Source organism: Centropristis striata, chromosome 12 (assembly GCF_030273125.1).
Source record: "Centropristis striata isolate RG_2023a ecotype Rhode Island chromosome 12, C.striata_1.0, whole genome shotgun sequence".
In the NCBI taxonomy this organism is placed as follows: domain Eukaryota; kingdom Metazoa; phylum Chordata; class Actinopteri; order Perciformes; family Serranidae; genus Centropristis; species Centropristis striata.
Genome location: NC_081528.1, coordinates 19412718 through 19425534, shown reverse-complemented (window position 1 = coordinate 19425534; position 12817 = coordinate 19412718). Strand labels below are relative to the sequence as shown.

The following is a 12817-nucleotide window of genomic DNA, read 5'->3' as shown; positions in this document are numbered from 1 at the left end:
TTTACTTCTACTCCACTACATTTAGCTGACAGCTTTAGTTACTTTACAGGTCGAGATATAACATAAAATATATAATCAGTTTAAAGTGATTAGACATTTTTTTTAAATTAAATCTTATAACAGTATATTAAGTAATTAAATGAGCCCTGTCTTTACAAAATCAAAACGCTGTTTACATAAAAGCATCATTACAAATAATGTTATAACATATTTAAAATATATAAAACAACCTGAGTGGGTCCATTCTGCATAGCAAGTACATTTGATACTTTAGGTACATTTTAATGCTGATACTTTGTACTTTTACTTCAGTAAGTTTTGAATGCAGGACTTGTACTTGTAGTGGAGTAATTTCAGTGTGGTATTAGTACTTTTACTAAAGTAAGAGATCTGAATACTTTCCACTATTGGTCTCTTTCAACAAAGCCATTATTGAGAACATCCCTAGGGAAGTCCTGTTTGGTGGCTGTGACTTGTGTGGCACCGGAGAACAGTAAGGGGCTAAATTCAAATGGGACAAAAACACACGTTTCTAAAGCCTTTAAAGTGGGCACACTGTACAAGCTCATTTATGGGGAAGTATTGCTTCAAAGTATACACTGGCTGGTTAATATAAACTCACAACCCTATAAGGTCATTTCTGGAACTGATGGATAGTTAAAAGGTACTTCTAAGAAAGTGGAGCCCTTTTTCATACAATTTACAGTATCCTGTGACTGTTACAGTATAAACCTTTTACAACTTTAATGTCATCACTTTACTGGAATTGTTAGCCAGAATTTGTTGACCACAAAAGGTCTTCCTCAGGTCTTTGTACCTCCCTGCACATAAACATAAGATAAGGCATTTGTGTTTAAAACATAGTGTCATCCACGTAGAATTAAATAATGAAATAGTAATGTGCATGTTCCTAACTTATTTAATTGTTAAATAAGTTAGTAGTTGCATATCCTCTTTTTTTTGCCAGTCATTGTTTAACGTCTGATTAGTAGTGATGTGCCAATGAAGCCTCATGAACCTTTTTCTTTATTTTCTGAGTCCACTAGATGGTGCTCTCTGTTCAACAAAGAGCTAAAAGCACACTCAATTACCGTTGCTTGAGCCTATTTCTATAAACCAAGAGCGCCATCTAATGGGATTAGAAAATTAAGAAAATAGTTCATGAAGCTTCATTGGCACATCACTACTGATTAGCAACTTCACTGATACTTTTTCTTTTTACTTTTGAAAAAAAATAATCATAGCAGAAGATAGCTGATTAGACTGCATTTTGGCCAATGCTCTCCACACTGAATTTTTACCTGCATTCAACTGCAGCTTGCTAAAAAAGATTGGTCAATACCAGTGGAGGAAGAAGTATATAGATCTCTTACTTAAGTAAGTACTAATACCACACTGTGAAATTACTCCACTACAAGTAAAAGTCCTGCATTAAAGATTTACTGAAGTAAAAGTACAAAAGTATCAGCATCAAAATGTACTTAAATTATCTTAAATTTTCTTATTTATCTTATTATAACTTATTTAAGTATAACTACTCATTATGTAGAATGGACCCACTCAGATTGTTTTATATATTCTAAATATATTATTGTATTATTATTTTTAATTCATTTATGTAAGCATCATTTTAATTTTCTCAAAGTAAGATACATTTTATCTCCTTAACATACTTAGATGTTGAGGAGTTATGAGGTTTAATTTCAACAAATGTCCAATTTCAATTTAATGTTCATGTTAGATCTCGACCTGAAAACAAAACTAAAGCAGCCAGAGTAAAAAGTACAATTTTTGCCTCAAAATAAGTGGAGTAGAAGTATAAAGTTGCATAAACTGGGAATACTCAAGTACAAGGTCCTCAAAATTGTACTTCTAAATATATTATTACCTTATTATTATTGATGCATTAATGTACGCAGTGTTTTACTTTTCTGAATTGGTACTCGGTAGTACCGACGGAATTCGGTCGGTACCTATAAAAGTACCGAATTCGGTACCCATCCCTACATATCACATATATTGATATAATTAAATTTTTGTTCTTTCTTCATCTATAAATGCTGCCCTTACTAGGGTTTGTGTCATAATAATTATTTTTGTAATGTTCGCTATTATTTCCTCATATAAATACATTTATTTCAGAAAAAGATATTTTCTTTATTTTTTATTTCATAGACTATTTTTATTTAAGATACTTTTTTTTTTTTAAATGTGCGTGTTATGAAGCTTTGATTTTTTTTAAAAAGGACTCCTGTTGTTATACAGTATTTATGTTCACTTAAATTAAAAGTTTCAATAAAACTACTTGTGACATGTCATTTTTGATTTTGACTGAACATTTGCTCTCATTTTGCCATAAATATATCAGGATATATATCGTATATATCTATATTCATCCTAAATATATCGGGATATGACTTTTGGTCCATATCTCCCAGCCCTAATTCATATGCAGGTTATCTGTTTATAGATTAAATTAAATTAAATTAGGAGGGAAACACTGTATTTGATCTGGGGTTGAAAGGGTTAAATACCTAAATAAACAAGACTGATAGTGGTTGGATGCATGGATTTATTGATGAAACAGTAAACGAGAAGAGGAATGGATGCTTTTAGAACAGCTGAGCTGATTCCAGAACAGATGAATCAGTAAAAATAATAAATTAGGGCAGGGACGTTAACGCTTTAATTAAGATTAATTAATTAATTACACAAAAATTAACGTGTTAAAAAAAATATTTATTTGCATTTTAATCGCACTTATTTTTGCACCGCGGAACGTTTCTCACTGGATGAGTTTCAGACGGACCGATTATACTGGAGCACCAACTAGCGTTCATGAGTTCAGACAACAAAAAACCACAATGAACATGAAGGAAGAAGCTGATGAGAGCGCTTTGGTTGGCCCCGTGGATGATGGGACATTTTGTTACAAAAAACCAACGGATGGAAGCGTCGATAAGAGCATGGTTGTGTTGCTATGCGACAAGGAATTCACATATCACCGCAGCACATCCAGCCTCAAGTATCACCTCAATGCTAAACATATAGCGGTTAGCGGCTAGTGTAGTAGCTACACTTAATGGCAAAAATGTCACTGGTCTGTCGGACTTGAACAAAAAAAAACAATATATTTGTTGCTTAAGCTTGTCATGTATTCAGTCGTCATTCAATGGTATACTAAAACTCCATGTGAAAAAAATGACTTCTTACTGTTCTCAGGTCAAATATTTATATGCGATTAATTAATTCCAAAGCCTCTAATTAATTAGATTAATTTTTTTAATTGAATCCCGGCCCTATAATAAATACAAAGATGAACTTAATGTAATGGATGTAAGTGCATGAGTGATTGGAGCACAGATGGAGCGAGGGATGATTTGCACAGATAAATGAATAAACTGAGCTCACCTGCTGTTCGGCCTCTTCCTCATCGCTGCTGATCTTCAGGTCATCCTCCAACATTCTGCACGAAGACAAAGGGACACGTATTATTGTGGCCCTGACCCCCCCTGTCTGCTTGTATTAGAGCGGATATGGAGAGTCGTGATCTGCAATTCCCTTTGAAGAACCTTTCTGGCAAACGGTTTAATTACACAGCAAAAGCAGCGCTGGTTCATGTTGGGGAGTGTGTGTGGGGGGGATGTGGACAGTGGATGGAGCTGCTAAAAAACCTACCAGATGTTCGGCTTTTAGAGCTCGCAGAGGAAAGCCAGATTGTTTTTTCACCTGGAAACTTTCTGTCTGACAACCGCTGACCTACGGCCAAGAATTCCTCGGAAACAAAGAAGAAGTGCTCGCTGAGATCAGTCCCTCAGACTGGATTGTACACTTTGGTGGACTTCTAATAAATAACAAAAAGAGCTGCTCATTGCTCTGTTTTCTTTATTAGTCTTATTTGTTTTATCCTCCCCATGTTAGAGATGAAACTCTAACAATATAGATGTGAAGGCTGTAAAAAAGAAATACAAGATGGTCGATAACATGACCCCCCTCAGAGCTTCACCTGCTCCTTACCACACAAATTATTCAGTATTTATGTGCTGTGCATTGGCAAGCTCCCATGTTTTATTGCTTTATATAAACCTTCCACACAAACTACTGTTATTTTAAGCTGGCACTGCTATTGTTATGACAGGAGAATCCCCTAAAGGGATTTTTACTGCCTCACGAACCACTCTTGTCAGTGCTCGCACCGCTAAAAAAAACACTCCCCAGTGTTGTGGTGTTTTCAGATGGGACCGTATGAGTCGTGAATAACTGAAGCACAATAAGAAAAAGCTTTGCAGATAAGGGGCACAGTGCAGCACGCGGCGATGATAGATATGTTTGAATGAATGAATAATGGATTCATGTTTTATTTCATAAGAAGGGACAGATGGAGAGAGGGAGATAGTGAGTGAGATGGAGATGATAATGATGGAGAGAGGAGCGAGTGACAGAGGGGGATAGAGAGAGAGAGAGACTGAATAGAGACGGAGGAGAGGAAGCATGGAGGGGGAAAGGAATAAAATGCAAGAGAGAGTGGAGGCATCTAGGAGGACAGACACAGTCAGATATAAATGAGTTATGGACTAAAGCTTCTATGACATGCAGAGCTCAGAAAGTACAGCGTCAGATTTTTACAAGGCTCTTAATTGCCTTCATAAAATGGAGTCTTTATTTCTTAAAGTGAAGCGGTAGTAGAGCTCCATTACTTGCGGAAGTTTGTCTGAGAGGATGTTAATATTTTCCGAAGCTAAATCAAAGCCTCGCTCAGCTAATGACTGATTGCTCAACACGCTGCAGTAGAGAATTTCTGATGTACTCAGACTGCAAAACAAAACGCACACATAAATCTCTTGCAGCTGACTGGCTTTAAGTCGAAAGCTGAACAAGTTTCCACCAACTCATGTCCACAGTCAACACCAATGGGAGATCTAGACCAGGGGAAACTGAATCTTACTCTGTAATACTCAACTTGTGTTGCCCGGGAGCCATTTTTGAAAAACGACCTCTAAAAAATGGACAAGTCAGTTTTTCCATCACTAAAATCTCACCTATGGAGCGTTATTAAGACCCCTTCTCAACAAGCCAGACAGGCTATGGGATGGTTGGTACCAATAGATTCCTCAGGCCAAAGGAAGAAGGTATGGCTGGTTGTTTGTAAATTGAGCCATAGATCAAAAATGAGAAGAAGGCAGGGTGAACAGGAAAAAGCAATCCGGGCACTCCAATATATATATAGAGTATAAATAAAATGTCAACAAACGAGGAAGGAAATATTAAAAAAGCCTTTGTGACAGTGATAATGTCACATCATTACCATGAGGTAACAGCAGCCAGTGGAAGGCAATCACATGACCAGGATAATAACCAGACATGTAAAACATACACCAATATATTTACTCTATATTTAAAACAGCCAAAACTACAGTTCACTGTTAAAAAAACCCAACAACTGTTGTTTTTATGATAAAAAAAACGGCAGCTGTGGTTGCCAGAACGTTACCATAATAAATACGGTGCAACTTTTTTTAATATTACGGTAAAAAGATATTGGCACTGTTGATTTCACGTTTAAAATTGCCATTTTATTCTATTTTTAACGGTTTTTCCATCAAAAGAAACGCTGTTTTGCCATATAATTGACAAGAAAATACTTTATCAATGAAAAGGCATAAATTAAAGATTTTACCATTAAACACATTAATTACAATATATTTTCGTTAGAGATATGGTGTTTAGTTCATTTTTCTCAACAGTGAGAAAAAGTATTTTTTACAAAAGATAAATGTAAAAATTACAGTGATGGCTTGTATATATGCTATATTAAATACATATTACAGTGTATTTTACAGTGGAGTAATGTATTTTTCAAAAAACAAAAATGTAAAAAATAATGTTTTGGCTGATATATACATTTACGGTGTTTCACTGTTACTGAAACTAAATTAACCCACTTTTCATTTTACGTCTTTTACTGTCATGGTTTAGCAGATTTTCACCGTGAAATCAACAGACATTTTTTACAGTGTTTCTTAAAGACAGTCATACCAGCTAAGATCTAGGCCAGAGGGGGTCCTGCCTTGATATTACAGGGACACTGCCCCCCTTTAGAACCCCCATTGACAACTCTCATTTATTTAGACCAGCTCAGAGCCTTTATTCTGTCCCTTCATGCTTTCTTTCCTACTGTGCTTCACACTGAGGTCTACCCTATCCTTTCATTTAGATTTTTGTGCTAAGCTGTCATCACTGACTTCTGCAAGATCAACTGTTAATGATGCTTGAGCTTCTGAACATGGCGCTCTTTTCATTGTCTTTTCATGTTCATCACTGCACACTTCAAAGTTTTTACTGTATTTCAAAGTGTGCCGAAAATGTGAAACGCATAACTTTCTGTGTGGTAGAAGGTTGCCTAAGGCAGTGGTTCACAACCTGGGGGGCCGGGACCCCAACACAGGGCGCAAGACAAAGCTAGGGGTCGCAAGATGATCAAAAGAATTGTAGAACAGAAATATAGATTTTTCCGCAGCAGCAAATTACCTTATTCAAACTTTCTTCTAATCTTACTTTTTTCCATGTTGTGAGTTAGTGGGTAGTTTTACTTTTTAAAACATGAATGAAAATAATCACTCTTTTCTTTTAGCCATGGACAGAAGACATTCCTCATTCAAAGGTTGTCATGAACCAATGTTTGTCCTGACCCCCGGGGTTTGATACTGACAAAATCAGCGTAAACACTTCTGTGGCAATATTAGATGCTCAGAGCAAGTCGGGTGATGTAGTATAATGAGCGACAAAGTCTGTGTAGGGAAGATGTTGGGGTGGATGGATGGGTCAAAGAGAACATACTTAGGTTCCATAACCAATGCATTCATTATCCTTCTCCGCTTATCCGCACTCAGGTTGCGGGGGGCTGGAGTGAGAGGCGGGTCCACCCTGGACAGGTCTCCAGACTATCACAGGGCTGACACATAGAGACAGGTATGGTGAGAACGGTGAGAACCCACGCTGACACGGGGAGAACAGAACACAGAAGAGCCGCAGGTTCGAACCAGCGACCCTCGAGGGTCTTGTTTCTCGTCTTCACGCTTTCTGGATCCGTCTGGGTCCAACATGTCTTGCAGTATGTCTTTGCTTTCACTCAGGGGTAGATTGTAAAAAAAGTACAGTGGTGCCACTTGAATGTACACTAGGTGTGAGGCAAGAGTGCTAACCACTACACCAACGTGCAGCCCCAAAGAGTGAAAAGGGGAGACAGAGGGGAAGACATGGGGGAAAGGGCTCCGAGCTGGACTCGAACCTGATTCCGAGGACTGGGCCTCTGTGGTATGCGCTCTACCAGGTGTGACACCGGGAACGCCCCCAATGCACTTATTTTAACCCAAACCAGGACCTTTTCCTAAACCTAATCTAGAATCTAACCAATTAAATTTGTTTGAATTCACAACATTAAAACTGCGACTCTAGTGAAGCAACATAGGACTACCCAGTGCATTCTAAAGTGGTGCCATGGGTCCTAACCAAGTGTCTTTCGAGACAAATTGGGTAAGAATGGGCTGTGTTGGGTGTAGACAACGTTTTGTTTCAGGGCGTCATAACCCACAAAGATCAGGGACCACTGGTCTATGCACACAATACCAGAACACACTTGCAAAAACGTAATGTTATTGAGGCTTAAAGAAGCACTAATGTGCGAACAAATTTAATTTGACACTCACGATTATTTCTCATGTTGCTTAACAGATGAAACATTGTTTGTTAGACAACAGAAAAACAGCAGGATAGGTATGTTTGATGCTGTGTGTTAGGATATGTTTTTTTGCTTTCAGCCACAGCTTCCAGCTGAGGCTTCATTGGCTATTCTCACTCATACTGAGCCCTTATTAAAGGAAAAGATACATATTTGTATTGTTAAAAGATCTGTGTCTGTTCACACATGGATGCATTAGAAAATGAACATTCGCTCCACACTGAGATGTTTTAGCAGTGCTGAAATCCCATGCTAAATTTACATTATTACATTATATTCACTTAGAATAAGTGCATTCATACTCAAAATTGTATTATACTGTTGATACAACAACACTGGCGGCTTATTGTACTCCTCTGACCAGTCACCTGTTACTTAGCGGTGATAAAAAAAAGCATCCCAGTCTGTATTTCTCACACACTGAACATAACAGAAGTGAACTGGTAACCCCAGCAGAGTTAGTGCTTTGCTCCGTCTGGGATGCTACACTCTGCAGGGCACCATGTGTGACTGTGCACATTGTGACAAGTCCAGCACTGCTGTTAGAGAGCTCAGTGATAATAAAAGCAACAACTCTGGGTTTTTCTGTTTCTGCCTGCAGGTGAGACTACCACTCTGCAGACTGAGCAAACACAAAAGCCAGTTCGACTACACAAGAGCCTTCTTCCGCTCTGTTACATACATGCAGTTGTCTTAATATCATGTTATCGGATGAGAGCATAATGAAACTCCTGGAGCGGGAAGGTACTCTCTTCTCTAATGAAAGAAAAGGGGAAAAAACGCTTTTCTTCCTAATGTGGCATTAAGGTACAGAGCCTATTTGCAGGGATTACTGTTGGATGAGTTTTCTGTAATGGTCTGACATAGTAAACATTCAGCAAAGAATATAGCAATTAGCCTCAACAGCACAATTACTCTTGAATAAGACGAGCTAGGCCTATTCATTATCCCCAACATTTTACGCTGTTGAGCATCACAGTAAAAACAGAGAATAGCCTAATGGCTGCAGTAAACTAGGCATTGTTTTTAACCAATAACAATTATTTTACCCTAATAAACAAAGCAGCATTTATGCTTGAATACAAGATGGGAAAAAATTACACCTCAGGGCAAACAATAGTAATCAAAAGAAATAGGCTTATCGGCTTTGGGAGGAAAATAGTGTAATAAGCTACAGAAAGCACTACAGCTCCAGAAGACATCATCCTAATGGAGATATAATTAACTATGTAACTACATACCCAAAGAGGAGGAAATGAGAGTTTACATGCTGAATTACCGCTAACTATAGGCTGCTTTGACTTTTTCTTTACTTGCAGGATTTTTGCATCATCTTTTGGCCATCATGTCTTTTTCATTTTCAAAAGCTCCTTTTTGACACCACGCTTGCCACATTTTCTTTCCCTTTTTTAATTAGCTTTCATCAAATATATAAATAATGCATTGCACTTAGCACTTGAAAACTCTCAATTAATATGACAGCGGATAGAGCTAAAGAAAAATCCTCTCCCCCTTAAGATGAAGGAGGAAATTAAACAAGAAGAAGCAAAACATTTAGAGGAAAGTAAAAACTAATATTTTTTGGTTTTAAGTCGCACTTGCGTCGACAAGTGGATTTAGGCAATGTTCAGATATTAGAATTTAATGAATTTTCTTTGGTTTGGTTTGAAATTTAGTTCCTGTCAAATCTACATTTGACTGTCCATTAAGCCCCACCAATTTCAGCTAATGTTGCTAGACTTGTCAAACTTTCCCATTATTGCATGTTACATGTGATGACTTAGAGGAATTTTTGAAACAATGGTTCCTTATCTTAGACAAAAGCAGGCTTCATAGTAATAGTCAGTGACTATCTATTTCTACTATTTTGCTGGCTGAAAGAAAAACTGCTGCTAGCAGATTTTATAAGCTGTAGCTTGCTATCCAATTAACCCATTAACCCTCCAATCAAATCTGACATGTTATAAGTTAAATACTTCCTAAATATTATCCAGTTAACCCTAAACCTCACCCCTAACTCTAATCCATGCTATGTTAAGTGAGTACAAAGCTGAGGTACATGTTGCTCAGGTTCTCTAGGACCCTAGGAATGTAGGACTCTAAGACCATCGAACCCTGGAAACATAGGACTCTAGAGCGTATAGGACCCTAGGAACATAGAACTCTAACACCATAGGACCCTCGGAACATAGGTCTCTAAGACCAAAGGACCCTGGGAACATAGAACTCTAGATCATAGGACCCTAGGAACATAGGCAGGGACCATAGGACCCTGGGAACATAGAACTCTAGAGTCTAGAGTTCTATGTTCCCAGGGTCCTATGGTCTTAGAATCCTGTGTCCCCGGGATCCTATGGTCTTAGTTCTATGTTCCAGGGTCCTATGGTCTAGAGTCTAGACCATAGGACCCTGGAACATAGAACTAAGACCATAGGACCCTGGAACATAGGACCAAGTCCATAGGACTCTAGATCATAGGACCCTGGGAACAGGGCCGGTTCTAGCCCATTGGCTGCCCTAGGCGATATTGAGATTTTGCGCCCCCCTCCCCGAACCACATCCATTCCATGTATTCATTCTGATATAGGTACACTATGTTATATGTATTATGCTGTACACTAATATTTGATACATGAACTACAAGCAAGGTAATGGTCTCAGAACATTTTTATTTTTAGAAACTTTGGAACTTTACCAACAACAACTGAATTGAAAATACGAATAAATAAATAAGAAAACACAGATCTTCATCAAATTAAGAATGGCAAAGACTGAAAATAAATAAAATGTAGACATACAAATGCAATAAAAATAAACATAACGTGTTTTGTTTTGTGACTTGCAACTGCATCGTCATGACGAGTGACGACACCCATGCACGTATCATATTTTATATAATATAATATTATATTTTCATTCGAAATATGGGTTGGGGCATGTTCATTTAATTCAATGAGGGTTTTTATTGCCCATGCTTTTTAAAAAATGTTTCGTTAATCAATGTTGTTAAAACAAAGATGTATGCTTAAGGGCGCCACAAGGGGGCGCCCCCTGCCAATTTGGCGCCCTAGGCAGCCGCCTTGGTGGCCTGTAGGAATAACCGGCCCTGCCTGGGAACATATGACTCTAAAACCATAGGACCCTAGGAACATATGACTCTAGACCATAGGACCCTAGGAACATAGGACTCTAGACCATAGAACCCTGGGAACATAGGACTCTAGACCACAGGACCCTGGGAACATATGACTCTAAAACCATAGGACCCTAGGAACATAGGACTCTAGACCATAGCACCCTAGGAACATAGGACTCTAGACCATAGGACCCTGGGAACATAGGACTCTAGACCACAGGACCCTGGGAACATAGGACTCTAAAACCGTAGGACCCTGGGAACATAGGACTCAAAAACCATAGGTCCCTGGGAGAACAAATTTGTATAACTGGGCAAGAGATGACCCTGGGAACACTCGCATCTTACATTTGAGCAGATAAACATGCTGTCTAATCCATTCCTTACACTTTGACTATTGTGTTTTAATTTCAGAAAGGCTACAGGTCGAGCTATGTAGTTGCAGTTACAAAGCTATGATTGGAAATCACTGTTCAGGGGAAAGGGCTTAGCAAACTGTCACTTTCTAAAACAAAATTATTGAGCTTCTGTGGTCAAGCACGGGATAAATCAGAGTCGCGAGGCGGATTTACAAGCCAAGATTTCTTCCTTTCCAATCTCACCCTGCCATGAATCCTGCTGTACAGCTCTGTGAGTGAAGTGGAGTGGGCTGCAGCCAGAGATGTTGCAATATGCTCCTGGCTCACGTTAAATTAATGTAGCTGCACTTTCCCGCTCTGATCCACACAATCTTTTTTCCTCCTACCAGCAGTGAATTTCATCCAAGAGTCAGGCTTAATTTTACCTTGAGGCAAACGCAGCAGCAGAGGCAGCGGCGGGTCAGAAATTCACTGTTTATGTTTGTGTGTGTGTGTGTGTGTGTGTGCGTGTGTGTCGGAGAGGGAGATACTCACGACTTCTGTGGTGCAGTTGGTGGTTTCGCAGCAGGCTTGTTAGCTGATACAGTACATCGCTCTGCAACACAACAGAGGACATTCAAAGTATCACTGTTTTGCATGTGTCTTGGTTCGTGTGTGTGTATGCACGTGTTGATTAGTTTTTGACAAGCAGCCAGACTCAAATCACTGTAGATGTGTTTTACAATTGTCACGCTGGAAAACATGACACTCTGCTCCAGTGTTATTCAATTAGAGAGTGTGTGTGTTTGTGCTTTGCTTTGGTAACAGGAGTTTGGGTGAAAATTAAATCAAACTGAAATGCACTGCCTGACAAAAAAAAATAGAGGTGATGATTTATTTTCCAAATGGATATACAGACTTTTAGAGCAAAAGCCTTTCCATGTATTTTGTATTCTAGTCAGTTGTGTTTTCTTCTGTTCGTATCAGAGAGAAAAACCTGCCTGTGGGGAAATATTTCAGCTTTATATACATCACAAACATCTCAGAACAGTACAAGATGGGGGTTAACACGAGAGCACCAGTTCAGAAGAGCTTTTGATGATCTGATGCCCTGGAGTCACAACTACTGTATTGTACCAAATGCAATTTAATGATATATATGATGACACAAAAGAGATTCTGTCGACTGATCTAGAACTTTCTGTACATTTCTGTATGTATATGTGTGTTTTGGCAGCTAATATCTCTTGTATTAGGCAAAATGAGGTAATGTTGCAAAACAATAAGCATGTTTTAAGGTACTATTGATTTATACAATCTATCAGCTATTTACACAGTAAATTAACCAAAAGAGAGCTTGCTCTTCAATATGATATAATACATGGTCGCTTATGAAGTTGGAATCATTTTGTTTTCAGACACAATCCTCTGTTAGTTGTGATTTCATTTTCATCGTGACATGTTTAAAAGGTTGATTAATAACATTTTCTAGAAGATAAACACTTTGTCAGTCAATAATAAATCACATTGTCACAATCATTTCATGGAAATAGGTAAAAAATATTTTATTCCAACTTTATGGGCAACCGTGTATTAATATGCCGA

General features: G+C 38.3%; 1 protein-coding gene across 1 annotated transcript in view; it reads right to left on the bottom strand.

The window, feature by feature from the left end:
• Window positions 1–12817, bottom strand: part of aff2 (AF4/FMR2 family, member 2) — a 263724-nt gene that overhangs the window by 91021 nt on the left and 159886 nt on the right. The window contains exons 8-9 of the mRNA XM_059346008.1: window positions 11768–11828; window positions 3412–3466 (exon numbers count right to left, since the gene is read on the bottom strand). Coding sequence (XP_059201991.1) covers window positions 3412–3466; window positions 11768–11828 — 116 coding nt within the window. The remainder of the gene's footprint in view (window positions 1–3411; window positions 3467–11767; window positions 11829–12817) is intronic.